A 26,299-nucleotide genomic window follows, 5' to 3' on the forward strand; every position below is an offset into this window, starting at 1 on the left:
AATAAAATCCCAGACTCCTGCTCTATACTGTAATCTAGAACCAGACAGATACAGGATCTGTACAGTTCAATGTATATTTTCCATATCAGGCAATGACAAAATTTAACTTTGTTTATAACAGCACCTAATAACTTTGCATGCCGAGTCTGATTTGAAATTTATGCCTCTTCACTCCTCCATATATAATCTATCTCAAAGCTCCTCACATAGCATGACCCACAATGACCTACAGCAAGCTTTTAGGTGACAATGACATTTATTGTCATCAGCCTGCAAGTGAACTTTTATCCTTGAGACCCTACCTTAAGACTGAAGAGCTGGTAATGCAGCAGTGGCAGAAAGCCCACCAGTTAATGATCTGCTTCTTCCTTTTTTCTGCTTTATACAGCTCCATACTGCTCCTCAATGTCATTGCATTGAAATACAGCCACCCTCACTCATGCACACACACAGTAAGAGCTAGAGACATGGAGGTCAAAGAACACCTCACCAGTTTTTAAGAGAGCAACCATTCATTTTTCACTGAATGACGTGAGGATGTGAACAGCATAAGGACCTCCATGAAGTCCCCTCCAGTTTAATCAGTACCAGCTCCTTCATCCTGCAGGATGGGAAATGAGGATGAGCAGCTCTGACCTGCAGGAACAGCTTCAAAGTGCTTCACCATGTACTCAGATAAATTTTACCTATAGGAAAAAAGACTAATGTCAAACGTAAGGAATTTGCTTCTTTTGATTTTTTTTCACTAGTACTGAAATAAAAACAGAGATGTTTGACTAAAAAAAATGAAGAAGAGTGATACTAAGGAGAGTGAAGGCATGTTTAGATAGTGTTATTATACTCTTTAAAGATTAAACACAAACACCTGCAAGCAAAACAGTTCTGGAGACTAATTAATGGTGACAAATCTATGGGGAACTTTCCCAAGAACTAAATAAGATTAAGGCCTTTTTGTTCTTGCATTTGCACCACCAAGAAGAACTCTGAAGTGATGTAACAGCTTGCAAGCGAGTGGCATAAAGTCACATTTGAGTTGTGTTTGCTTCATTTCATAAGGTTCAGCAGAGCCTGGATCTTAGTTTCAGCTCATTACCCTTTTTAATGGCAGTTCCAAGTGGCTGCCTTCCTTTTCTTGACCAATCTGTGTACACTCATGTACTGATTATCATTGTACACAAGGTCACTCGTCATGCTTGTTCATATAGAATACCTTGAAATAGGAGCTGAATTAAGAACTACAACTGTCCTGATTCGTAGCAGTTTTCATAAGAAATAGTGTGTTTTTATTCAAAAGGTTTCAAAACATGTTTTTTCTTTTTTTTCTGATCTAAATGTACCTCATTATTTCTGAAGTTTCCAAGGAGTGCTCATGTGAGAGAGTGAGAGAGTATCCCCACCAAGAAGAAATGTTGCTGAACTCCATCACCTCTTCATGCTTGAGCTGTCAGTCTAGAAAACACAGGAAAACATAATATAAGCAGCATGACTTCTCAAGACCCCATTATGTGGTGAAGGCATCTAAAGTGTTATTATATGTCAGTGCCACAGGAATAAACAAGCTTCTCCTCCATGGACTTGGTTAGCAGGCTGACAAGTCCAGTCAGAAGCGACAGTAACAACAGCACCACTGCTGTGGTTATGTTGAAGAGATTCAAAATTTATTTTTTTCTGGCTGTTATTAGAATTTTTTTCATAACTAAGCCAAGAGTTTTTATCGATCCCTGACTGAAACACAGGCTGAATGTAAAATAAAATCTACTTACCTTAAGCAAACCAGGCTGTGTTAAAATTTGCTCCGATAAATTTTGTAATTACAATTAAAGGCTAAATTGGTTTCGAAGAGTATTTTCTTTTTAAAATACATGCAGAAGACAATTACAATCTAAACATGTAATATTTCAGATTTAAAGACGCAAGGCCGAGAAGTCTGCAATCTGTAACAGATATATCTATAAATATCTATTAATGTCCAAATGTGGTTGAAAAGTTGTTAGGGTTAAGGTATTAAAAGACAAACCAACTGACATTTCCTGTACATTTCCATAAACAGATGCTGTTTGCGCCTCACCACTGTACAAATTTATTTATATTACTCAAGATTTAGAGGTATACATTTTATTACTTAAAGGATGTGGGGGCGAGGGGTATTTTTGCGTTGTGGACCACAATGGTTACTGAAATAACTTAAAACTGACAAAAGTAATATAAACATATTTACTGAAAATTTATCTTTTAATTATTTTCAAAAATTATACAAATAAAATCCTAAAAAATAAAATTTAATGTTGCATGTAAGCAGTTTCACTCCCAAGTCTTTACTTTCTAAAAGAACCTTTCATCACACTTACAGTTGTTAAATTTTTGGGGTATGTTTTGCACAATTATGTCCACCTTTGTGCCAATTTTCCTTCTTAAAAAACTTAATCTCAATCAGAATTGACAAAGAGCCTCTGTTACATCAATTTTCAAATCTTTCCACAAATTTTTCAATTGGATTTCGGTCTTTGGTTGGGCAATTCTAATATATAAATTTGCATTGATGAAAACCATTTCATTGTAGCTCTGAATACAAGCCTGCAGCTGTCAGGATCCTGGGTTGTTTGGTGTTCCCACTATTTGCATTTTGATTTGTTTACATGTGCCCCGACTTAATTATTAGTTTTCTGCTTCTACCATCCCTGCTTCATTTTACCCTCTCCTGTAACTACTATTCATTTACTTGTGGTTAGATGTCACTTTGGTTAATCATGCTTTTGCATTTAGTTCAGTTTTTTTATTATTATTATTCCCTTTCCTGCTCTTCTCCTGCATCTCTCTCCACTCAGTCTGTCTGCCTGGTCTCTCCTCCAGCTGCACTCTGTTCAATCAGCCACTTTTTCTTTGTTCAGTAATCAAGCTCCCCACTATTTAAGCCACTCACCCTCAGTCATTCCCTGTTGCATCATTCTGTTGCCTACTTCAGTTCTGTCTGTTGGATTTTTTATGCTCTGGTCATCACATGTCTTCTCTATAAATAAGTTTATCTTTGGTTTTCACTTTGTTAAATATTCACCTCAACAAAGATATCTGTGCCTGGGTCATCTGCAAACCAAACATGACAGCAGAATGCATTTCAGAATTATTTGTAAAAAGGTATATATATATTTTCCCAATTCACTCTAATCCTGCTTTGGTCTATCACATGAAATCCCAATGAAATAAAAGGGAGAGAAAAATTTAATATTGCTACAATGTGTTGTACCGATAGGAAGATGTCAGTTGAGGGTCTGTGTTCAAAAGGAGCCATTTTGCAGTGAACCATTTCTTGAGTTCAGCAAGTACAAGATTTATAAAGTTAGTCAGTAAACCAACAAGGCAGCCAACCATCTTCTTTTTTTAACTTTGACATTTAGTTTCAACATTTTAGACAATATTCCTATTTTAAGGGACATTTTAAAAATGTTACGTCTTGAAGTACAAAGTCCTCCCTCGTGTAAAGAAAAAACACTAAAGGCAGCCCTTTATGTTGCTTTCTTTCATATTAGATGCACAGCCCTGACAGTATTCACAATGTGTGTGCACTGCTTTATATGCTTTTAGTGTACCTCTTAGATGTAGGACCAAAACATACTATAGAAACGTTCTCTACTCTTTTATGTTTATTTTGTTATTCTTCGGCTTTGTGCTACCCCGTGACAGACTTTTACATGTTTTGCATCTTGGTACAAACTATTTGCATTTGTCTTCTCACAGACAAATGCAAATAGTTTGCAGTGTTATGTATCCGGATACAAATCACATGTAAATAACATACGCTGCATGTGATGCCAAGCGATACTTGTCAAGTCACTTCTATATCTTTGCATTCTTTGTAAATAGTTCACACTGACTTTTCAACCAGGCAGGCAGATAAAGCTCATACTCCAACACACATCTGTTCAATTTCTCAAAGAAATCAATCAGGAAATCTATTTTACGTTTAGCCCAAGTCATCTGAGATTCTTGCCATTTTGCCCCCAGATCACCCTTTAACCACAGTTAAATCATCAAACAAATCTCGGATTCGCTGCTGAATGTGCATCTGAGTCTCAGCCAATCAGTCTTTAAACTGTGATGCCGCGTGTGCCGTCAGAGTCGATGCGAGTCTGGGGAAAAATTCAGGCTGAGATGAGCAAAGCACACCTCAGCTCTCTGAAGTGGCTTCCCTTCTCCAAACACTGATCTGATAAGATAGCAGCAAACCCCACCAGGAATTTATTTTCACCGCTCTTTCAGTAAGGAGTTGATGATAGGAAAGACACATGGAGAAGAGAGACCTCCTTCAGCTCCATCTCTAGACACAGCCAAAGAAATCCGCCAGAAAGAAGGAATCCAGGCCCGACTGTTGGTTTTGGGCCACCAGCCTGAATCAGAGAAATCAAAACATCTGCTTCTCCTATTTGATGGGGAAGTAACAATATGCGGCAGGGAGCAGCTGAGCACCCCATGACTCAAGGACGGACACGAGTAAGATATTAGGACTGCTTCGATTCCGCTACTCATTGACTGAGAGTGGATTCAATTAAACCCAGCTGAAGGTCAGGAGGGAATACAATGTGAGCGAGTCCGGGGCTTTGCTTCATGGCAGCTCTCTTGGCTCAGGTAATGTTTAATCCAGTGGCCCACTCTGTGTGACGGCCATTCATACACTCAGAGTGAACTGAAGCGAGCTGAGAAGAAGAGGAGGAGGGGGAGGGGGTCAGATTGAGGAGGCTGCTGCCAGTTTGGGCAACAATGACGTAGGGCAGTGATTTCAAACTTTTTATTCCACTGTGACACCAGAAAATATACAAACGTTTCCAAGCTGACGCATTATAAAACCGTAGTACAGCAGGAATCCTTGGGACTTTTCTATGTTATTAAGAGAAGTACAAAGAAAAGAAATTGTCACTGCATGATTAGTTGAAGGTTATAATTTCATTACATGTTACAATTTCCAAAGTGTGGGAAGATTACTTGTAACTAAACGTTTCCCTGAAGATTCCAAGGGAATCTTCAGTTTCCCTGAAGATTTCCTTGGAATCCGTGAAGCCTTTCTTTTTTTGAAACAAAGGCTAAGAACTTAATATCTTAACTGTCTTTATAGCATTTTAGCATAGAATTTCAGAATCAGCTATCAGCATTTAGATACATACCTTAACACTGAGATTTCTAAAATCAAGGGCTGCTCCTTTTGAGACAGAGACAAAAAGATCAGAAGTCCTTTTCTCCAGCAGTCTGAATGTTTCTGCCTGCACAAGCTGAAATCATGTTTCTTCAAGTGAATATTTTTTTGTATCATCATTACTGTCTTCTTTTAGCTAATAGTAGTTAACCTGGCCAAAGTTTCTTATATCTGCTAAATGTCAGAACCGTGGCTAAGAATTTCTAGCTATTTTTAATGTTATTTAAAAGATTAGATTTATGTCCACTAAGATTTTAAGGAACTTTGGAAAGCTCAGATAAATATGTCAATGCTTTGGATTCTGATTAATTCACAACAAGGACAAGTCTGATTCATACATAACTCTTATGTGTTCGTGCTTTACTCCTCCTGGCTCTTATTGGTTGTTTCTAAATAGCGCTGGAACAACGCATAGGAGCTCGATTTATTTTTTTTTTAACAAATTATCTGTCTCCTATCATACTGTCATAACAGTGACATTTTCAACAAATATATAAAAAAATATTTATTTAAAAAGTTACAGCAGCTTTAAGGAAACTTATCTAAAATGTGTAACACATCACATATTTAAAATAGTAGCTGTATAAAACCATACGAATTGGAAGAAAGTTACAAAACATAAAATAAAAAAATCCTTATTAAATATTTTAGCATTTAGACAATATAAATAGCATTGTTAATTCTAAATGAGTCTGATTTGACATCTGATGGAGATAAAAATTTACATTTTCTTTTACTGTTCATATGGTAACTATAACATAACTTCAACTGTAAGTAGCCGACAGCTGGTGTTTGTGGTTAACTTTACTGGAAGTTCTCAATGTTTTTTTTGACTGCACTTCTCTTTTGAGAGGTTTTTGCTGAAGTAAAGATTTGTGTGCTTTTGCAACTCATTTTGGTGGGTGTTGGGGTTACAACTCCAAATAGGAGTTCATGCATTAGCATGCCCTTACAAAAAAATATCTATGCCAAAAGTGCCTCTGGACGTAGATGTCGGGGAAGTATTTGTAAAAAAAATCTGCATGACGTCAAGCTCTCGGTTAGAGGAACACAATTAACATTGACAGCCATCTGAGTGACAGAAACGAAACAGATAAAGATCATGGAGGGAGGTGACACAGGTGGAAAGGAATGAAAATACAGTGGGCGGGGAGAGGATACTCTGAGACGGAGAGGGAAAAAAACAGATAAGGAAAACCGGCAAAGGAATTTGTAAGAGGAACTGAAAGCAGAGGAGGCCGGTTTAGAGAGGAGGAGCACCACAGAGACAGGAAGGTTACACATGCAGAGGAATTAAACAAAGCTCAGACAGAGCCAGGAGGGGAAAGGTTGGTTAACTGCAGGTCTTTTTTTTTTACCTTAGCTAATTACCACTTTGCTTTTACTGCAGCACCAGAAAAGCAGGGAGAAAACAGCAATCAGAGAGAACAGAAAACGGAGACAAGAAGCAGCCAAGGAGAGAGTACTAGCAGCAGTTAAGAAGTCGAGTCAAGATTAATTGAGGAAGAGAAAACAAAAGCAGAGACGAGCCTCAGAGAAGCGGAAACAGTAAGAAAACAGTAGACATTCATTGACAAAGAGGTGGACTCAACTCCACGGACTCCTGACATCAGCAAAACAAAGGGGAGAAAGAGAGCGGCTGTAAAGAGGTCACTGTGGTCCATGTGCTGCGTGCCTGAGCAAGTCTACTATGCAAGCGAGACAACACAGATAAACAAACCAAAGCACAGTGTCTCTGTTCACCTCCAAAAGACAGTGTTCCCTGCAGCAGCACCATGTTGATGAAAGAGTATCGCATATGTATGCCACTGACGGTGGAGGAGGTAAGTGTTTGTCTTTCCCACGCTCATGCAAGACACACACAAACGAACCACTACCCTCCCACTACTGTAAACTAGCGAACTAAAGAGAAGGTTAATTTGCAATGTGATCATATATAATCAACTTACAATCTAGAAAAGTGTTAATGTGATGATGGGAAATGTTTTCTGAGGGTGTTTTGGCACACTGGATCTTGAAGCATCCTTGGTTGACCGAGTCAATGCACTTGGGCAGCATCCTCACAAAGGCAGGCTTCTATTGTTTTACTACTGTCCCTCCCTCTGTGTGTGTGTACACTTTACAAATGAGGGAGTTGTGTAGCATTCAGAGCAAATACAGAAACTAGTCAAACTGGTTATGGCTGACCAAGACCTGAGTTCAAACAAAGCTACTTGGCCTGCAGTTTTATTCACACAGAGATCCTTTTATAGGGAGGAGAGTGAGAGAGTTATTCCCTCAAGTGTCCTTCAAAAGAAATGTCCTCATCCTCTCCTGTACGCACCTTCACTCCCCCCCACCTACCCCTATTCCTCACCTCTATCTGTTACCACAACAATGACAGTGACAAATAACAGTCGGGAATGGGATTTACGGTATCAGTGCAGGACACACGTAAACTTGAGCTTGCAGCAAATCCTCTTTTGGCTGAATGTAATGCAAGTTTAAATGCAGCTTTGCCTGAGGATGTATCAAATAAAAAAATGCTACTTCGTTTCATGCCATTTACAACATTTACACCGACATGCTGCATTAAAAGAGGTGGATTATGCACATCTGGATGTCCGCTACCTCTTCTGTTACACAATACTTTGCTTCTGTGCCGTGGAATGCTAAGAGCTACGTTTTGCTCGTGGAAAGGCTTACAGGTAATGGTCGCTCATTTGGTAGAGTGAGTCAGTACGGTTGACGTTTCAATCTTTGCATTCTTCTGGTTGAGGAAGACACTAATCCACTTACTGGATGCTTTAAGGGGTACACCTTGGTAGCAGAATCCACTTCTGCCTTCCAAGCAACCAGGATTCTTTATTGGAAACATTAAATGTGAACTAAAACATGTTCACATTTATCACTAAAACATGTTCACAACTATCAGATCTACATCAATAGTTGATGTAGATCTGATAGTTAAACATCCATGATGCAAATCTCTCATTCCAAAATAGCTCGACTAGATTAACATCAGATAACGGTGGAGGTCTTTTGAGTAAACTCATTGTTTCTGTCTGAGACGATACTACTGTTTTGTCTCGGTGCATCTTCCTATAGAAGTAGTCATCTGAAGAAGTTGTTTTCACCACATCTAGATTTTTAAAAGTACAGAGTTGAAGTCATGTGACTGACATATTTGCTATTTGCGTTAGCAAGTAATTCAACAAGTGCACCTGATAAAGCCTGTTGAGAGTGTGTATGAAGACACACTCTCAAAGATGCTTCCAGAAGGCCATACTGGGTTTGCTAACACCAGACAATGGCTACAAATGAAATTTGGAATAATATTTTACCAGGGATTTTTTTCTTCAAATCACATTAAATCTTCTTTATTCATTCTATGTAGACATCTATTAGTATTGTAACATGGTTTAAAAGATCTCTGTACACTTCATTAAAGCAAAGCTGTCTTTATATGTCAAACACTGTATGTGAGCTAGGTAAACATTTGCATTTCAACTTGAGTATAATTGATGAAAATGTCACAAGACGACAACATTTCTGGAGGGCAGAGTTGGTGCTAGTTACAGCAAACGCTTATGTCAACAGGAGACTGTCACTGCCTCTGGGGTTTTTAGGTTGAACATCTTAGTAAGGTTAGCAGCGTGACTCACCGGAGCAACTGCAATTATTTAAGGGAGCAACCTTTTCAACAACACAAAAACTGAAACGATCTGAGCAAATTTATCACAATTATATACCTGAGTGATTGCTATATACAAGGAAAAAAACAATCAATAAATGAACTGTAAACAATTGTTCGACAGAGCTGATGGAAACTTTAAATTGTTACTTTAGCAGCACTTGGCGCTACTGTATTGCTTACACTAGCTTGCAGCTGAAGAAGGAACATGTAGGTTTTTTTTAGCCGTTTTTTCTGCAAACACCACTGGAGTTTTTCAATGCTATTTTCTCTGCTGCCCTTTGTGTAAAAATACTGATTGTAGTACTTCCTACAAAGCAGTTTTCCATTTGGAAATAGATTTATCTTAACTTTAATGTGTAATTGTAGCAAACATAAAATACATTTTCATTTTTAGTCAGACAGCAGCAGCTGTTTGCAACTTTTGAGTTTAAAAACAGTTAATGATCCACAGTCTTGTGGAGTTGATTGTATTAGTCTGTATGCGTGAATATAAATGCTGTAAAACTTACAACTTTACCTATTTAAATCCATATCAAAAGGCCTCCAGAGAAATTTTCCTTTAAATCTGAATGCACCCTGAGGAAGATAGAAGTTGTCAGATGGTGATTTCTGTCTGTTAAGTAAAGGGTAGATTAGATGGATGTAGATGTAACTTTTTCATCTTCCAAACTGTAATTACCTAAAGTCCATTCTGCATGACTGCTGTGAGATTTATTGCTCATGACCTAACAACAAGAATACTTCACTTTTACAGAATCGCCTGAAATAGTAGACGCTTGAAACTGAAAGTGAAACTGATAGCATGACCGACTTTCTGCTAAATCGCATAATAATCTGCCTGGTCTCTTGAGGGTTCTCAAATAATGTGATAAAAATAATTCCCAGAAAATAATGAGATTCATAAATATGAAACCCCAAAAATATAAATAAAAGGCAGCGATGTCACGACAAATGTAATGTTCCCCATTTATGTAAAGCAGAATGCTGTCAATTCCACAACCTTGATCCTAAATACATGCCCTATTCACAACAGGAGCGCATCAACAACATGACAAGACTTAATGCTTCACCAAATTTTGTTTATTTCCTGTGGCTTAGTTCACACAACAAGGACTTTTTGAAATGCTTCCACATAGGAGAAGATGGAAAACTGGCAGCAGATTATGAACTAACCCTCAGTAGGCCAAATTATTTGTTTTTCAAAGATAAATATAACAGAAAACTACTCTGCTTTTACCTTAACTAATCATATTCATTTAATCCATTATAAATTAAATTGTACAACAAAAATAAATCTTTCCTAAATACAGTGTTTCTGTGGCAACAAAGTTATCGGTGCAAATCACTGTATAGAACCCACTTTTCAATCACAATCATAGTCATAATTACTGATTTATTCCCAAAAAAGCTTTTATCAAATCTTTTTTATTTTGCAGTTTAAAAGCAGGCCATTAAAAATAATCTTGTATTTTTAGCTTAACACAGGACTAAGGGAGTGCCAATGCAAGGTGGTTTCTATTTTGTTTAGAACTGGAAATTGCAGCTTAGCACATGCGCATGAGAGATTTAATCATAAGGAAACTGAAGTATATTTTCTTCCGCTCACTTGCAGTCACACTGACACAATGAGCAGTTTCCATCTTGATGTGACAGGCTATATTTACACCTTTCCAGAATTCATGATGGTGGCATTGCTTTATGACTGGTCTTAAAAAAACAACAGTAGGAGGAAACATGCCAAAAAAACTGTCAACATGTGACACATGGCAGCAGTTCAGTCCACAATAGTGATTTAAGGACAAAAAAGTCTTTAATAAGGTGAAAAGATCTCTAGCATGTGTAGGAGGTACTCAGTGCTGTAGTGTTAAAGTACAGATTACTATGATTAATTAAGTCCAATAAACACCCAATGAGTACATATTGAATGTTGACACTCCATTGTAATTGGAACAAGAAGGAGTGTCACAAGATGTCAGAAGTGAAGGATGGCATGTAGATGTCAACCCTCCTCATTTTTCCTTTCTTTTATCCTATCTTTTGCTGTTACTTGCTTTTAATTAAAACTCTGCTTTTGTGCCTCTCCAATATAGGGCAACAAAATAAATTGCATTACAATGGCAACAGAGGAGCAGATTACTTTTAATAAACCACTCTAGTGCCGTCATTGTAATGGCATTAAAGCTTATTAGATTTTAGGGAATAATTCAACCATGATGTGCAGTAAATTACAGAAATAAAGCAGCAACTGGTTAACACTTGAAGTAACACAAAACTGTGTAATTTGGCCTAAAAGAAGTGACAAAAAAGGGACTGTAGATTTCTGAAAATACACAAGTGATTCTATCAGGCTGAGCACAGCGAGGATCACTTCACATGCCCAGAGGAGCAGTATAAGAAAATACTCCATTCACAGTGCCTCATCAGCAGCGGGTACAAACTGGCGCTGCAGCAGAGAACAAAGTCCCATCTTCCTCATTAGGACTGTACACATTCACCCTCCCTGGCCAAATTAAATTAAAAAAATTCTGAAATGGGCACTTCAGGGCAATATTTATACACACCAATGGGCTGTTAAGGAAAAAGAAAAAGAAAAGCAAAAGCTTGCACCCAAGAAGCCGTGATCAAGTGTCTGTCAAAACAAAACCTAAAGCCGTGGCTGTGATCATGGCCTGTTTTTTTCATGCTACTACTTCCTCATTGCAGATGAGTTTTCTATTACGGTATTTCTTAAAACAAAGTCACCGATTTGATATAGCAGGCCTTTTATCTATGATTTTATGTAATACCTTCTTGCCTGCGTAATTTTGAAAAACATATTTAAGCTTTTGTTTAAATGCCAAGTCAATTTGTCCTTATCCTCCCAAAATCACAAAGATGGCTGTGTACTGCAAGGCTTGTTATTTCATGTTAAAAATCCAGAGCAGCTTTTGACTTTTAAGATTAGAGAAAATAACAAATATGAAAGCTGCACAACAGAGGTGTTATCTTAATGAGGGCATCTTCTTCTGTTGTTGCAACAGTGGGACTAAAGAACTGCTGGTTAACCTTTTTGCAACCACAGCAGGTCCAACCCATCAATCACACCAACACACATCTGAGGATGTTCACAGCTTTCTGACACTGAAAGCTGCCACAGGAGACCCTTTAGGTTTTGTGGTGCTGAGTGCAAATTGCTATGAAGGAAAATTTCTATCTTTCTCATAATCAGCTGTTACTGTGGTGTCAGAGGGTACATTGTTTGGCGGGGAAAGGCTGCTGTTCTCATGCAATGAGTTGTTATTACTGAAGTATAATGTGTCACTTCATCCCAAACCTTACTTAGATGGGTGGTGTCAACAGAACAGCCAGAGACGGCCAGGTTACAAGTTATGCCAGTAATGCATAACTTGCATTGTTATATTGCACCAGAACAACTTGGGCTGATCAAAGAAAATTAAACCGAAAGAAAAGTGAAAGTTGCAGAAGTGTATTAAGGTTCTGTATTGGACGCTGAACTCTGGCAACAATGCTTAATAGAATCAAGACAAAAGTTGTGGTTGTAAAGTACCATCAATCTATTCATAATTCACAACCAGTGTCATGTGAATGGGCTAGTATAATGTAAAATGTACTTTTTTAAAGCTTTTTTACACGTTACAATGTTATTCCTTAATCAAGATCATGCCTAGACTGTCGCTTTGATTTGTTCATGCATATTTGAGAAATCCTTGAATCTCCTGTGGCAACCATCCACGGGTGCCTGAATGCTAAACCTTACTTTAGCATCAAGGAATCTCTCACAGCAATTAGCAAACACCTGCTGGAAATGCAAGTCTGCTGAGATCACCCTACAAACTACTTCTCAGTCCAATGCTCCAAAGAATGATGGTAAACGGTCAAATGAGAAGCTTTGTTGTCATGATGTGCTTAACACTGAGTATTCACCGAGTGCTTTTTCAAGGCAGTGAAATTTATTTTGTTTGATATATACAGCAATTTTATAAGAATTGAAGGTAACACAATTACTTGGATGATACTTGATGGTAAAATGGTACTATGCGACTGCAAAATACATAATAGTGTCCCAGTAAGGAGTTTCTGAGACAAACGAGGGGTTTTCATAGAAGCAGTACTTTCTATAGAGGAAAAAAAACGCTACACATTGTTAAAGGTCAGAAAAGCTGCGTCACTGCTATATCCGGAAAAAAAAGACTATGCTAAACACAGAATCAGTGGGCAAGGATAGGCCAGAGAGAAAGAAAAACACGGGGTACATAGTTAATGTGGACAAAAGGTCCGTCATTAGCTTTATCAAGGTAAATAAAGACGCATAAAACCAAAACTAATCTACTGAAAAGAAAAAGAAATAGTGCACAGTTCATAGCAGCAGAAGTATTTTTGCTGGCTCCACCCACTAAAAAGACACAGCTAAACAAGAGTACTTTCCATGTGAAAGACCAAGGGTACTTTCCATGTGAAAGAAAAACAAAGAGAGCACACGCAAGTGAACTTAAAAGTGACTTATTATGCTTCCTTGAAAAGGCTATGACAGGTCTATGAGCTGTACAAAATGTGTTAATTACATTCTTTTGCACAAAATTTTCCAAGATAATGAAATGTTAGTCTGGTCAGTCCTGCCTATTTTGAGCTCCTTTCAGAATGAGCTCTTTTAGGGCCTCTTGTCACTCAAATCCAAATAAGTTGCTGCTGTAAACTCAGCGTTTGCACTTACACAAAAAAATAGTTTCAAACAGATGAGCAATTATACAACCATCTATCTGTGAAAAGCAGAAGCGAGCCAACAAGAATGCAGCAAGAGGTTTCTGAATGGTGAGTCAACAGCAAAACACTTGTCTTTTCCAGCAGCCATTGTACAGCACATAGAGCAGTAAAACCAGATGGAGATCCACCAGGGTTGCTAGGTGACGGGTCGGACTCACCTGTGGTTGCTAGGTAACGGTGCACTGCCTGTTGATTAAACAATCGTGAGTTTTTGAAATGGCTCATTTTCCAGACACCAAAAAAATATCAACTTATTGTCAAACAACATTGGCATTGGTTTTTCATAAACAGTTGGGCTGTTTTTAGAAGAAATTGAGACCCAAACGGAAGTATAAAAACATGCAAAATGTGAATTTTGCATAGTGGGCTCCCTTAAAACTTAGCATTGGCTTTTTGGAACATGTTTTCTAAACAAATTTTTTTTCCTCTCTGTCTCACCAACATAAACATTTTCTTGGTACGTTTCCGGTCTCCAGTACAAGATTGGGCAGCTCTACATGATCAGTAAGCACAGCTGTGAGCAGAGCGGTGGGGGCGAGGGAGTGGAGGTGGTGAGGAATGAGCCGGATATTCACCCTCAGCATGGTCCTGGACAGCTGACCGAGAAGAGAATCTACCTCACCAGGTATGAGATCATCTCTTTAAAGATTGTGTTGCTGTGCCAATAATCCTCTTTGCAACCCCAGTCCCAGCCTTAAGTTGCCAGTTCGATCACTCTGATAACAGCTGCTGTGCCATCTTTAGTCTCTTGCCCTCCTGTAAAGCTTTGCATCTTTTAGATCCAATCTTCAGAAAGGCAACTGTAACCCGTCTACATCCACATTCAAGGAATCTTTTTGTCCTCAACAGGCTTAGTGTGAGTTGAAGTGGTAGCTGCTATCATTCCCTGAGCTCATCATCCAGTAAACCTTTAAGTGTTCTAATTGTGTAAGTACAGGCCTCCAGCTGGGAGGAAAACGTCCACATCATCTTGATGGCTGTAATTGCAGGATGTGAAAGAAATTTAAGCCTCTTATCATTTTCTGTCCCAGTGTTGAAAATTGAGCTGTCAAAGGCTTTAAAGCATGTGAATTAAAAGTGAAAATTATAAAAATAAATTAGCACTACCAATAGACATCAATTATATAATTCTAATTTTTAATCAGTACCATGTCTCTTAATGATGGTTTTATTGGGGAAAAAAATATGTTGTTACTTCATATGTTATATTCCGTGGGGTTTCAGTCAGAGCCTTTAATAGACGTCAACTATGCCTGAACAAGACACATGCTGTGCAGGAAAATGCAAAAACTGCACCACATCAATCAACAGGCATCCCATAATATGCAAATAAATTTTTAAAAAATACGCCAAGTAAAGCAACAATGCATATCAAGCAATATATCAATGTACATTTTAACAAAATACACAGGCAACAGCGTACATAATTGAACAGCCAACAATTTAGCAAAACTTTTCTATGTATTCCAGTTAAGCTCAACGTCAGTCCAAACTGCTCAAATAGCACACGTGAACAATTAAACGAAAAAATGCTCAGTAAAGTCTGTATGAGAATGTAATGGTACGGAGCCCTCTAGGGGACATGGGGAATTTTTTTTCTTTTGCGTTCCCTCGCAAAACTTTTGCGTTACCTCGCAATACTTTTGCGTTACCTCGCAAAACTTTTGCGTTCCCTCGCAAAACTTTTGCGTTACCTCGCAATACTTTTGCGTTCCCTCGCAAAACTTTTGCGTTACCTCGCAATACTGTACTAGTCAGTTATGCAGCATAATTGAACACTGCCAGCCTTTCTTACGGTGGGCGCCGTACTTTCTGCTTTAATATAAGGTTATGTGAGGTTTTTCCATGAATGTTAGTATCTTTTTGTGAAATATCTGAAGTTTTATATCTTTCTTTAGGATAGAAAGGCACCACAAACCTACGATATAAACAGAAACCTTCCGTAAGTAGGAAAGAAATAAAAATACATTATAATTTGGACTATTTCTGAGTTATTATCGCGGGTAATAAATCATCTGACAGTTTTGATTGTGTCTCTGTTGTGTTCGTAGTCTGAATGGTTTAAAGAGCTGCTTTCAGTGCCGCTCCATCTTCGCCTTAACAGACATAAACATGCAGTAAAAAATCGATTTTCAATCAGTGTTTTGCACCAAACAGTTAATAATAATAAACAAGTTTTCACTGAGGCTCTGTAAGAGCCATATGAATGAAATAAGTAATTATTGATATGACAGGAGCAGGCGACTTTGACACTTGTGTGGTGGGTGTGTCGATGTGGGCGTGACGTCACCAGGTATGAATGGGAAGGATACTGGCTTTGTGTGTATTAGGAAGCGGTGAGCGGGGCGGTCAGTCCTTGCAAAGTTTGGAGCCTGATCATCAAAATGGAATAAATCGATAATTGTGACAGAACAAAGAAAAGGTTTGGAGTTGATTGATAAACGGACAGATGAGATTCCCCGAGTTAACCCAGTTCGGCCCTTTACCATCATTAGTTTGTCGTGTTTTTAATAATAAAAACTTGTTAATAGTAAAAACTGTTTGGTGCAAAACACTGATTGAAAATCGATTTATTACTGCATGTTTATGTCTGGTAAGGCTGAGATGGAGCGGCACTGAAAGCAGCTCTTTAAACCATTCAGACTACGAACACAACAGAGACACAATCAAAACTGTCAGATGATTTATTACCCGCGATAATAACTCAGAAATAGTCCAAATTATAATGTATTTTTATTTCTTTCCTACTTACGGAAGGTTTCTATTTATATCGTAGGTTTGTGGTGCCTTTCTATCCTAAAGAAAGATATAAAACTTCAGATATTTCACAAAAAGATACTAACATTCATGGAAAAACCTCACATAACCTTATATTAAAGCAGAAAGTACGGCGCCCACCGTAAGAAAGGCTGGCAGTATTCAATTATGCTGCATAACTGACCAGTACAGTATTGCGAGGTAACGCAAAAGTTTTGCGAGGGAACGCAAAAGTTTTGCGAGGGAACGCAAAAGTATTGCGAGGTAACGCAAAAGTTTTGCGAGGGAACGCAAAAGAAAAAAAATTCCCCATGTCCCCTAGAGGGCTCCGTATAATGGAGAAGTAACTCACCCATAACTTCTAACTAAAATCCACAGGTTGTTGTGCTCAGTGCTAGCTGTTAGCCACTCGCAGCGCCCATAGTTACAGTCTTAAAAATGCCTTTAAAAATTCTTACTGGTCTGTGTTGGTGAATCCAGGGTTAGTGTGGGGTTTACATTATTGATTATTTCTTTTTTTTATCCGGTAAAGAGCGTCTTGAAAAAGGCAATTTTGATAAGTCTGCAACTAGGTCAACCGGAGTTGAACCGGAAGTGGCTACCATTTTGTAAATACCAAGTTCACTACAGGGGAGGCTCTTCGCTTACAGCTGGGCCTGTGGGACGGACCGTAATTGTGTGTCAATTTTAATTGGCTGATAATTCTGTCAGTCATGCCAACTATAGACTGTTGCATGGCCTTTTTGACGAAGGGGTAGTTGAATTTGTACAGCAGATCCTGAGGCGGAGCTGCTCCACAGATGCGTTTAAGGCACTTTTTAAAGTAGGAAATTTAAGTGATTTATACAATTTATTGCTTGAAACTTTTATTCAATTTTAGCTCTGAATAATTCTATAATTTGTGTGCACACACAAACATATGAGCACAGCTGAATTTTGCAAATCCAGTGCAGTAAGTTTATTTATAAGCTCAATTTTCCCTGTTTCATGTATTTTACTTGAACTTAGAGTCAGGATAAAACTCCCTTTGAGACATACTCAAGGATACCACCTAAGTATAAACATATTAATTTATTATTTCATATTCTGCCTGCAGGCAGCTTGGAGAACACATTCCACATGTGCTGGATATCACAAAGAAAGTGTTTCTGCCAACATTGTATTTTCTTCGTCTTCTGGGCAAATGGCTACTGGTTTAAAGGAGCTGAATATAAGCCGCATTAAACAGATGGATATCAGTGTGAAAAGTGAAAGTCAATGTGGAAATCTGTAAAATTTTAATGTCCCTAATAGCCACTAAGAGCTGTTTCATTTTAATAGACTGCCATTATAAAAAATATATACTTCTTAATTGAATACTAAATAACAAAACATTTTTCCAATACGTCTTTATTGCATAATTAAGGTGATTATTTTTTCTGATTCGTGTGATGTTGGATGTAAAAAAAAAACACAATTAAATTAATGTTAAACCCTTTAAAGCCTTACTCTTGCAAAACTCTTAATCTCAACCTTATCAAATCAGTGGCGAGAAATGACACCAGTAGAACCAGATCTAGCGTGACTGGCCAAGGGTCAGGACTTGATGGTGCCTGAGAAGACAGAAATGAGGGACATAGAAAGGCAGAAGCACTGGACCAGGCGTACTTTATGTTCAGGAAGTTTACACAGGAACAATCTTTAAATAAATGCCATTGTCTGCTGACAGATGTTGTAAGCTGGTTAACTATTTACATAGAGTTTGTTTAAATGAAAAGACTAGCTACTGATGCTGTGTAAATCTATCGAGTGCGCCAGGATACAGGTTCAGGCGACACGTTTTAACCATTATTCCTCAAGTCCTGTAGCACCTTTGACATATGTGTGTTGCTATTGGTCTGTCCCCCATTTTGTACAGTGTGCGTCTATCAGAACAGAGGGTGTTGAATTTACATTGTTGTACTGGGTTAAGGTTAGATAGTGAGGTTTAAAGTTCAATGTCTCTTCAAGTTGTCAGACTTGACTTAGCTGAATTGTTCAGAAAAATGTCAAGCTGCTGTCAGTTCAAGAGGTAAGCATGCATAAGTGAGTTAATTTTGATCGGTGTAGACAGAGCATCTGCATAGCCTTGCATGAGAATAAGTAATATTACTAAGTCATTGTTGTGACATTGATGTAGCACTTACATAACTTCATAGCAGAGGAGCAAGTGCAGTATATTTGGCATTTCATTAGTGCAACACTCAATATGTATACATGTTCAAAATGATGTGGAACCCTGGCTGAGCTGTTGCTTAAGACCCAAACATGCATGAAAATGAAGCTAAACCATGATGTACTGTAAATCAAAATAGGTATCAAATAATCTTATAGGGGGATTATGAATGGTTGAAGGGAAACTTTAAATCCAGAAGCAGGTGTAGCACCTGAAAGTAGGATACAGCTTAAATTATCTCTCACTCCAAATAGAGCAACATCTTGGTAGCCAAATACTTGAAATGAGGCTTCAAAACTGCATATGACAAATCATTGGGTGAGGTGACAGTAGGTCCCTTTATTATATAGTCTACAGTCTGGTACGCACATAAGTGATGCTAGATTAGATTAGCAGAGAAAGAGGATGAGGAAACTGTGCTGCTGCAATTTGTTGTTTCAATTCATGACTGTGATTGGTTGCTTTAGTGTTAGGTGACTGATAACACTCAAATAAACTCTTCAGGAATAGCAATAACTTTGCACCCTTAATCACATAAGTACCTGAGCAAAGTCTGCTCAAGTGACATTTTGAATTAATAAGATTTTGCTACCATTTTGGCAACCGGTCCACCAGAGATAATGTTTATGATTTATATCAGAGATTACTGTTATGGCTGTTCCTAATATTGAGCTGGGAGTGCTAAGGCTATGAAATTATCTGATAACTACTTCCTTTTTAGTGACAACCTAATACTTATATAATAGCAAGTGAAAGGTATTGATTAGCCCTTGTCAATCAGGATTTTATACACTGCGTTCATTAGTAAAGGTTGACATAAGCCTCTTTCATAACATAACAGGCCGTCAGAGTAAAACGTCCTTTTAATTGAGCAAATGAAGCACAAACCTCAACACAAGCCTTCCTTCAATTTTGTGCCCATTTCAGTCATAATGTGCACACAGTTGATTAGCTGGGTGACAAACTCTGATGATGACATGGTTGCAACTTACTGATAACCAAATCCTTTTCTTGTTGTTCCTTTTGGGATTTTATGCGAGTCTGCAGTGCAGCATAGTCTCGCTTGTTTATCTCTATTCTGAATGATTTCTTGAGTTAAGCGGGTGAAACCATCCAGTCAATTTCTTACAACCTTGTTGTAAATGGAGTGACGTTTTTGCAACAGACTCCATGATGTTACAAATTACAGTCAGACTGTCATAAGCAAAGCTTGCTTTATTTATCTTTTCCATGATGGACCTCATTGCATGGCTTCATTTGATGCAAGCTTCATCTTAGTCAGTGGAGCGTCAGTGGAAAATCCATAGCTCAAAGCAGCTCATCATAAAAAAAGATATAACAGCCACACTTACAGTTAACCCTATTAATTAACCCTAAGCACAATACTATATAGCATAGGAAACACAAAGAAGATTATTCAAAAGTTTAAAAATGTAAAAATCAAAATAAAATAAAGCATAAAACCCCATCTATTCAAATTGAGTGCTTATGGGTTTCTTTGTTGTTGGAACATATTTAACTGCATTCTCTTCTGAATCTTTGCCTGAAGGTGTTCATTCACCCTCCTTACACAAATCACTCCAATAATTTCCTTTTTTTTTGACCCGTGCCTTGGAACACAAATTCTGAAAGTTGTTTTTTTATCACCCGGGCCACACTAAAAATATGCTCTTTTTTGTTTTTTTCAAAGCTGATTTGAAGTCCATTTTCTTTCACTTGTTAAATCAAACACTAGTTTGGTCGAAACACAATTGTCCAGTGTCAGGGACATAATTTTTGCAAGTCAGTCCTTCATACAAAGGACAAATGGACCCTGGTTTTGTCCAGCTCAGCAGTTCCAGTGCCACTGATGGTGTAACTTTGATCACACAAACATTACTCGTTTGTGTTTTATTTTTTGTTAATAATTATCTACTTGAGCACTGAAAATAATGTTTAAATGCTTGTGAAAAATTAACTCTAAGCACAAACGGTACGGTTTGATTCAGCAAATCGGTGTTACTGGAAAAATATGGCAAGGGTTTTAGTTTTTATAGCCTTTAAATTTGACTTGAACTATGGAAAAAAGACTTGAGATCTAACTTGTAGTCACCCCTTAAACCTTTCTGACTTGATTTGGAATTAGAAAATAATATTTTTGACTCTCTGTGTCTGTTAGTGCAAGAAACAGTTCTTCACTGATTCGTTAAAAATCAAGGGAGGTGTATTTATTTTCTATAGCCAGAGTCAATATTATGTCAACTGAAACACCAGCACTAAGCATTTCATCCCTCTGTTATAGTCAGGGAGTTATAGTACTGTGCTGTTGAACACATTTATCAAATTATTTCACTATCCATGCAAACAGCTGCCCTAATTCCAACAGCCTAATTCATAAATACTGTTTAAAGCAACAGCCTGCGTTTGAATGTTCCTGCAGTCCTGACCAGCTGCTCTTTGATCAGCCTACACATCTAAAAAAACATTTTTATGAACAGATTTTTGAAATATTTTAGCTGCAGTCAGCAGTTTTCAGCAGAGATTTATGTGGCACATTGACCCACATAAAACTCCCTGATGGGGCAATCTTCAAGTAAACAGCAGAAAAATTAAAGACAGTGAGCTCATTCCAGTGCTAATCCTAGATTTTATTAGTGTTTGGTTTTGGCTTAAATTGGACAGAATAAAAGTAAAAATAACTTAAAAGTTTTCAATATTGCACCTTGTTGTTTGTCTCCAACTGTTTGATAGCAACAGTTTAACAGAGACCAAACTGCTTTGTTGATGGTGCAAACAGTCATAACAAATCTAGCATAATTTTATTAATTTACAACTCCGTATGTATAAATGTGTACAAATAAAAATGTTGGAAAATTCCAATTATAATCTAGATTTCTTTTTTTTTTTTAAAAGCCTGAATTTAATGAGAAGTGGCTCTTTCAATCTCAAGCCATAGGTTTTGGCTCAACTCATTAGATGTGGCTTTAGTTTGAATTACCAACTAAAACCACAGATACATTCACAGTTTTTCAAAACTAAAAAAAAATGTGATTTCACTTCTTTTTGCCAAATTGCCCTATTTAAAGAATCTGTCTAATTACAAAAAAACGAATGTTAGTGCAAACTGTGTTTCTACTCCTAGGCCATAAATGACAGAAAAACTAGTAGAAAAACTATGGAATTTCCCCTGCAAAATTTCTACAAACAATGACTTTTAACACTGGAAATAATTTGATGGAAAACCCCCAGAGCTGCAAAAAATAAAACCCTGTTGTGAAGTAATTAGGGTGTTAAACTGTCACCTTGAATTGAGGTAGGAGTAGTTTTAATGTGCTGCATGGTAGCTTAATCAATAAGCATACTTTCTAAAACGTGAAGCTGATTTTTTTTTTAATGCATTTACCTTACAAATCCCTTCATGGTTTATCAACCATGTGCGCTGTGTCCTTGTTATTTCTTCCAACCGTACTCAAGCATAAATCAGTCAAGGTTTGAAAACCACACACGGTAATTCCCAACAATGTGCAGATTAAACCAAACCAAAGAACAATTTAATTTGCTTTAAGGTTGAATTTTAAACTATTAAATGGGTTCAGGGTTCATTACTCTGTGTTGTTTTATTTATTGCGTGCTCATAATGTAATCTGCTCCAAAAAGAAAAATGGCAAGAATTCTCCAAAGTCATTTTCTAACCCAACTCATTACCCTAATGCAACCTCATGCCTTGTTCCAATCACCACTACAAACCCAAGTTTTAATCCTTAAATAAACTCTTAAGGAAGCAAAGAAACACTCTCGCTCTGGAGGATTTTTCTAATCTATGTTTAAGTGTTGGCCGTTGAGTGCTCCTTACTGAATACACACAGAAGTACACTCCTGCACGTAGGTACAGTCACTGCACAATGGACGTCTGCTCAATTCAGACATGTGACTTCGAAGCAATTCATCACAGCAGGTGTAATTGAGAACGAGTCATACTGTAGAGGAAATAGCCTACAGGTAATGTAGCTCTAAATGGCCCAATAAAACACTTAAGATTTCTTTGTCCCAATCTTTAATCTGCCTATTGCTCCTCCCAGTTTTAAATCACTTTGTGATATTTTCCCTTTGGCTCCATTTTCAGTAAACTGCCATCCTGGATTAAAGCTTTTGTGCCTCGAGTTTTCTATGTGACTGAAAAGGCGTGGAACTTCTACCCCTACACCATCACGGGTGAGTATTTCTGACTGTAAGAGATAAAGACAGACAAGGTGTGATAAAACCATCTGTTCACAGACTGCTACATTATATCATATTAATGGAAAGTTGAGTGGAAGGAGGACAGGTGGAATTTTCCACAGTGTGATCATTTGGAGTGCCATGTCATCTGGTGGTGATGGTCCACTGTGTTTTATCAAGATAGAATGTCTGTCGCAATAATCAATAAATCAATTAATCACAAGATAAATTAAAACAAACCCAATAATTTCCATTGGTATGAATTATCGTGTATATCTTTTTTCCTCTCTTTCTACCAAAAACTGGATGATAAAAGTCTTCAGTTTTGTGCTTTGATCTCACCTAACTGTTATTTTGAAGGACAATTTTGTCTATAAAGGCTTCGAAATTCATTTTATTTGTTGTTTTGTTTATTTATTTTGTGTATTTAAAATGTCTTCCAGTTCCAGTGTTAAATGTTCATTAGAATGTTCTTGCATTATTATTTTGCCATTTCTATTATATAGCTTAAAAATTGTCTCAAAACAACAGTATTATCGTTTATCACAATAACTTCTGGAACAATTTATTGTCCAGCAAAATTTGTTTTATTGTGACAAGCTTATGTCTAGCATTGTTTTTTAGAGTTCTTAATGTTTCCCACTCCTGACAAGATTTATGGAAGTGGTGATTTCATGGCAAACTGCAATCCAATGACTATGGTGCTAATTTTCTTTATTGTCCTGCAAACTGGCCTGACATAAACCCCATAAAGTGGAGTCTTGTCATAAGAAAGATTAGATCCAACAATCCAAAGAAGTTAAAGGTCTTTCTTAATACCTCAGCAGAGGTAAAAACTGATGTCTTCCATAACATGCTGCATGGATGCAGTTATTCATACAAAATTAGCTGCAACCAATTATTGAATACCTACATTTGACAATACAGACATACTTTTTAGTATGCTCACATATCTGAATTAAAAATCCTGTTTTTTTATTGGTCTTATGTAATATTACAAATTTCTGAGAAGCTGGATTTGTGATTTTCATTGGATGTAAATGAAATCAATGTATATGCATTCCTTACACTTACGTGTTACTTAATTTATATGCTCATGCATTTGACTAATTAATGTTATTTCTCTCTATCTATATTTAATGTTGCTGATGTTGCAGAGTACTCAGTAAGTACTCTCACATATTATCTACCTATGAACACAATCGAGCTGGTCTCTTTTTAGAGGTCACTGGATTTTCTTGATCACCTTCCTTCGCTCACTGTATGTTCTCCCATGTTTACCTCATGTAGGTATCATTCGTCCCCAGGTTCAGCATCCGCATTGAGACAAGGTTCGAAAACAACAACGGCAATAACAACAATGTGAGTACAGGCCTAACAGGGAGAAAGCCAGAAGATGGAGTGATCATAGAAGAGGGGGAAGAGAGGGAGACAAAAGGGGAATGAGAGGAATTGCAATTTTCTCTGCAGTGCCACGAAAACGTTCATCACGTTGATGTGGCCATTACAAGGAAAACAAGCAAAGCACAAAATGCACTATTGGCAGATCTATTAACCAGACATGCTGTGTGCTGATCATGGCTGCCATGCTGCATTTCGTCCATGGCCAATGCGCATCAACACACTTGGATAGAAATTTACAAGCAATTGCAGCTCTGCCTGGCCCCGTGTTCCTGCTCTGAGTAATTGATCAAAGTAAAAAAAAAAAAAGGAGAAAAATCCAACCTGCTTCAATTTACTTTGACTTATTGAGAGGAATTTTGTGATTCTTGTTTTAAAGCTCTGAAAAAGCTTGAAAATAGGCTCCCCTTTGATTGCAGCAGTTATCTAACAATGATAAATGTAGTAAAATCCAACCTTTACTTATTTTTGAGTACATTTATTTAGTGGAGTGGAAAAAAGCCTGGGTTACAAAATAATATATTTTTTTAAATCCTTAGTGCCACAATTATTAGCACTGCATAAAAATATCTACTTAAAAATCTAAGATTACCTGGAGATTTATTTTATTATCTATATTTTACATCTATAAGTTACATTGTCAATTCTTTCCTTTTGCCATGGAAGTACAAATATGCAGAAATCTGCCAAATAGACACTCTTCAAAATTGTTAAGACAAGAGAACATGTACTGAAGTGTGGAAATCTTACAGAAAATTATTTTTTTAAACTGATGCTAACCAAAACATGGCCACATCTACAGCCAAAAATAAAAACATATAAAATTTTGTGTATGATCTATACTAAAAGTGCATGTAACCCTGTTACATATAAGCAATTGATCTTTGCAGCTCCTCTGATACACTGACTTCTTAGGTGTACCTTTATTTAACTTTCTCTTTACCCAGCCTGTGAGTTTAGATGTCTTGGTAGATTTGCAGTTGTGCTGTTGTCTTTTCATGGTAACATCTACAGTCTCTCTCATCTCAGCCTATCAGAACCATGAAAATTAATTGGCGCACCTGGATTGGATGCTTTGCAAACTCCAGTCAATAACACGTCAAGTACCAATGCACCCAGCTTTTTCTGCTTTCCCGGTTGCACTTTCTTTCAAATATTTTAGATATGTTGAACGAAAAAATCCGCGAATAGGCAGATTTTCTATGATTAATTTTAAGTTCCGCTCCAAGAAATTTGAGCCACAAATAGGCAAAGGTCTGTTACAGTGGCTCATTTATCAATATAAATGAATATTCACAAAAGGAATTAATGAAGAAGCCTCAACAAAATTCCACTTCTCTGTTTGCTTGTATGGTATATTCTGACAAACTGCAATCTTCCCCTGGAGATCTTTTTCATATTATCATGCAAAAAAAATACTTAGATTTAAAAATAATTTATTCAGGTCAAAGTTGTCTACGTATGTGCATGTGTGGGTTATTTCTTTTTTACTTCATTGTTAAGTCCCTGTGTCAAGTCAGCTGAGAAATGTCAGTGGGGAATGAGGAATCTATGCAATTAAAAACATATTGTGATGACATGGAGCAGACTGACAGTTTTCTTACAAGAACAGACTGAACGAGGAGCAACAGCAGCATTCCATGGGAATGAGCAAGACCTTCAACACACAAGTGTTGAACCAACATAATAACAGAAGCGTAGCGGATTGTTATTTCATGTTTTACTACTTGTTAGAGTTATTAAATAAACAATCTCAGCACTGCATTTTAAGAGATGTTACACAAGGTCAGGAAACAGATCAATTTTGTTTTTTGCTGCTCATCCATGTTTGCACCACACTTTCTCAAGACAAACTGCATTCTGCGTTCATAGCACCTCTGTTTCCCTCGCTTTAATATCCAACATACAGGCTTGTGTTTTCCCTTATCCCCTTCTGTGCTTTTTCTCTCTATCTTTTCTCTCATCTGTTTGCTCCAGTGTGATTTCCTCCAAGGGCCTCGGGGTGGGATATACAGTAGTGAGGGGTGTTATGGTGTGTGACCTCCGTTTTCTACACAGTTACTTATCTACTCTTATCCCTGCTCGGTGCTGAGTGAGTAATGCATGTGTTTATGTGTGTGTAAGTGTGTGG

At 37.4% G+C, this 26,299-nt stretch overlaps 1 protein-coding gene and 1 long non-coding RNA gene across 4 annotated transcripts in view; one reads left to right on the forward strand and one right to left on the reverse strand.

Moving 5' to 3' along the window:
- LOC114141777 (uncharacterized) lies at positions 1 to 22,666 on the reverse strand. Of its 2 annotated transcripts, none has more exons than XR_003594907.1 (3): positions 17,025 to 22,666; positions 1,338 to 1,449; positions 1 to 686 (listed from the first exon to the last, which is right to left on the reverse strand). It is a non-coding gene; the product is annotated as an uncharacterized LOC114141777 (long non-coding RNA). The 2 variants fall into 2 exon arrangements; XR_003594906.1 differs by having other exon boundaries at positions 494 to 601.
- pitpnc1b (phosphatidylinositol transfer protein cytoplasmic 1b) overlaps positions 6,387 to 26,299 on the forward strand; it is a 26,048-nt gene continuing 6,135 nt past the window's right edge. The window contains exons 1-6 of one of the 2 annotated variants that reach the window (XM_028012585.1): positions 6,387 to 6,510; positions 6,573 to 7,005; positions 14,096 to 14,244; positions 22,673 to 22,761; positions 23,925 to 23,932; positions 24,058 to 24,129. In XM_028012585.1, coding sequence (XP_027868386.1) covers positions 6,958 to 7,005; positions 14,096 to 14,244; positions 22,673 to 22,761; positions 23,925 to 23,932; positions 24,058 to 24,129 — 366 coding nt within the window. In that variant the 5' untranslated portion in view covers positions 6,387 to 6,510; positions 6,573 to 6,957. Of the gene's footprint in view, positions 7,006 to 12,593; positions 12,726 to 14,095; positions 14,245 to 22,672; positions 22,762 to 23,924; positions 23,933 to 24,057; positions 24,130 to 26,299 lie in introns of both variants that reach the window. The other variant, XM_028012586.1, reaches the window with a different exon arrangement.

This window comes from Xiphophorus couchianus, chromosome 3 (assembly GCF_001444195.1).
Source record: "Xiphophorus couchianus chromosome 3, X_couchianus-1.0, whole genome shotgun sequence".
Classification (NCBI taxonomy): domain Eukaryota; kingdom Metazoa; phylum Chordata; class Actinopteri; order Cyprinodontiformes; family Poeciliidae; genus Xiphophorus; species Xiphophorus couchianus.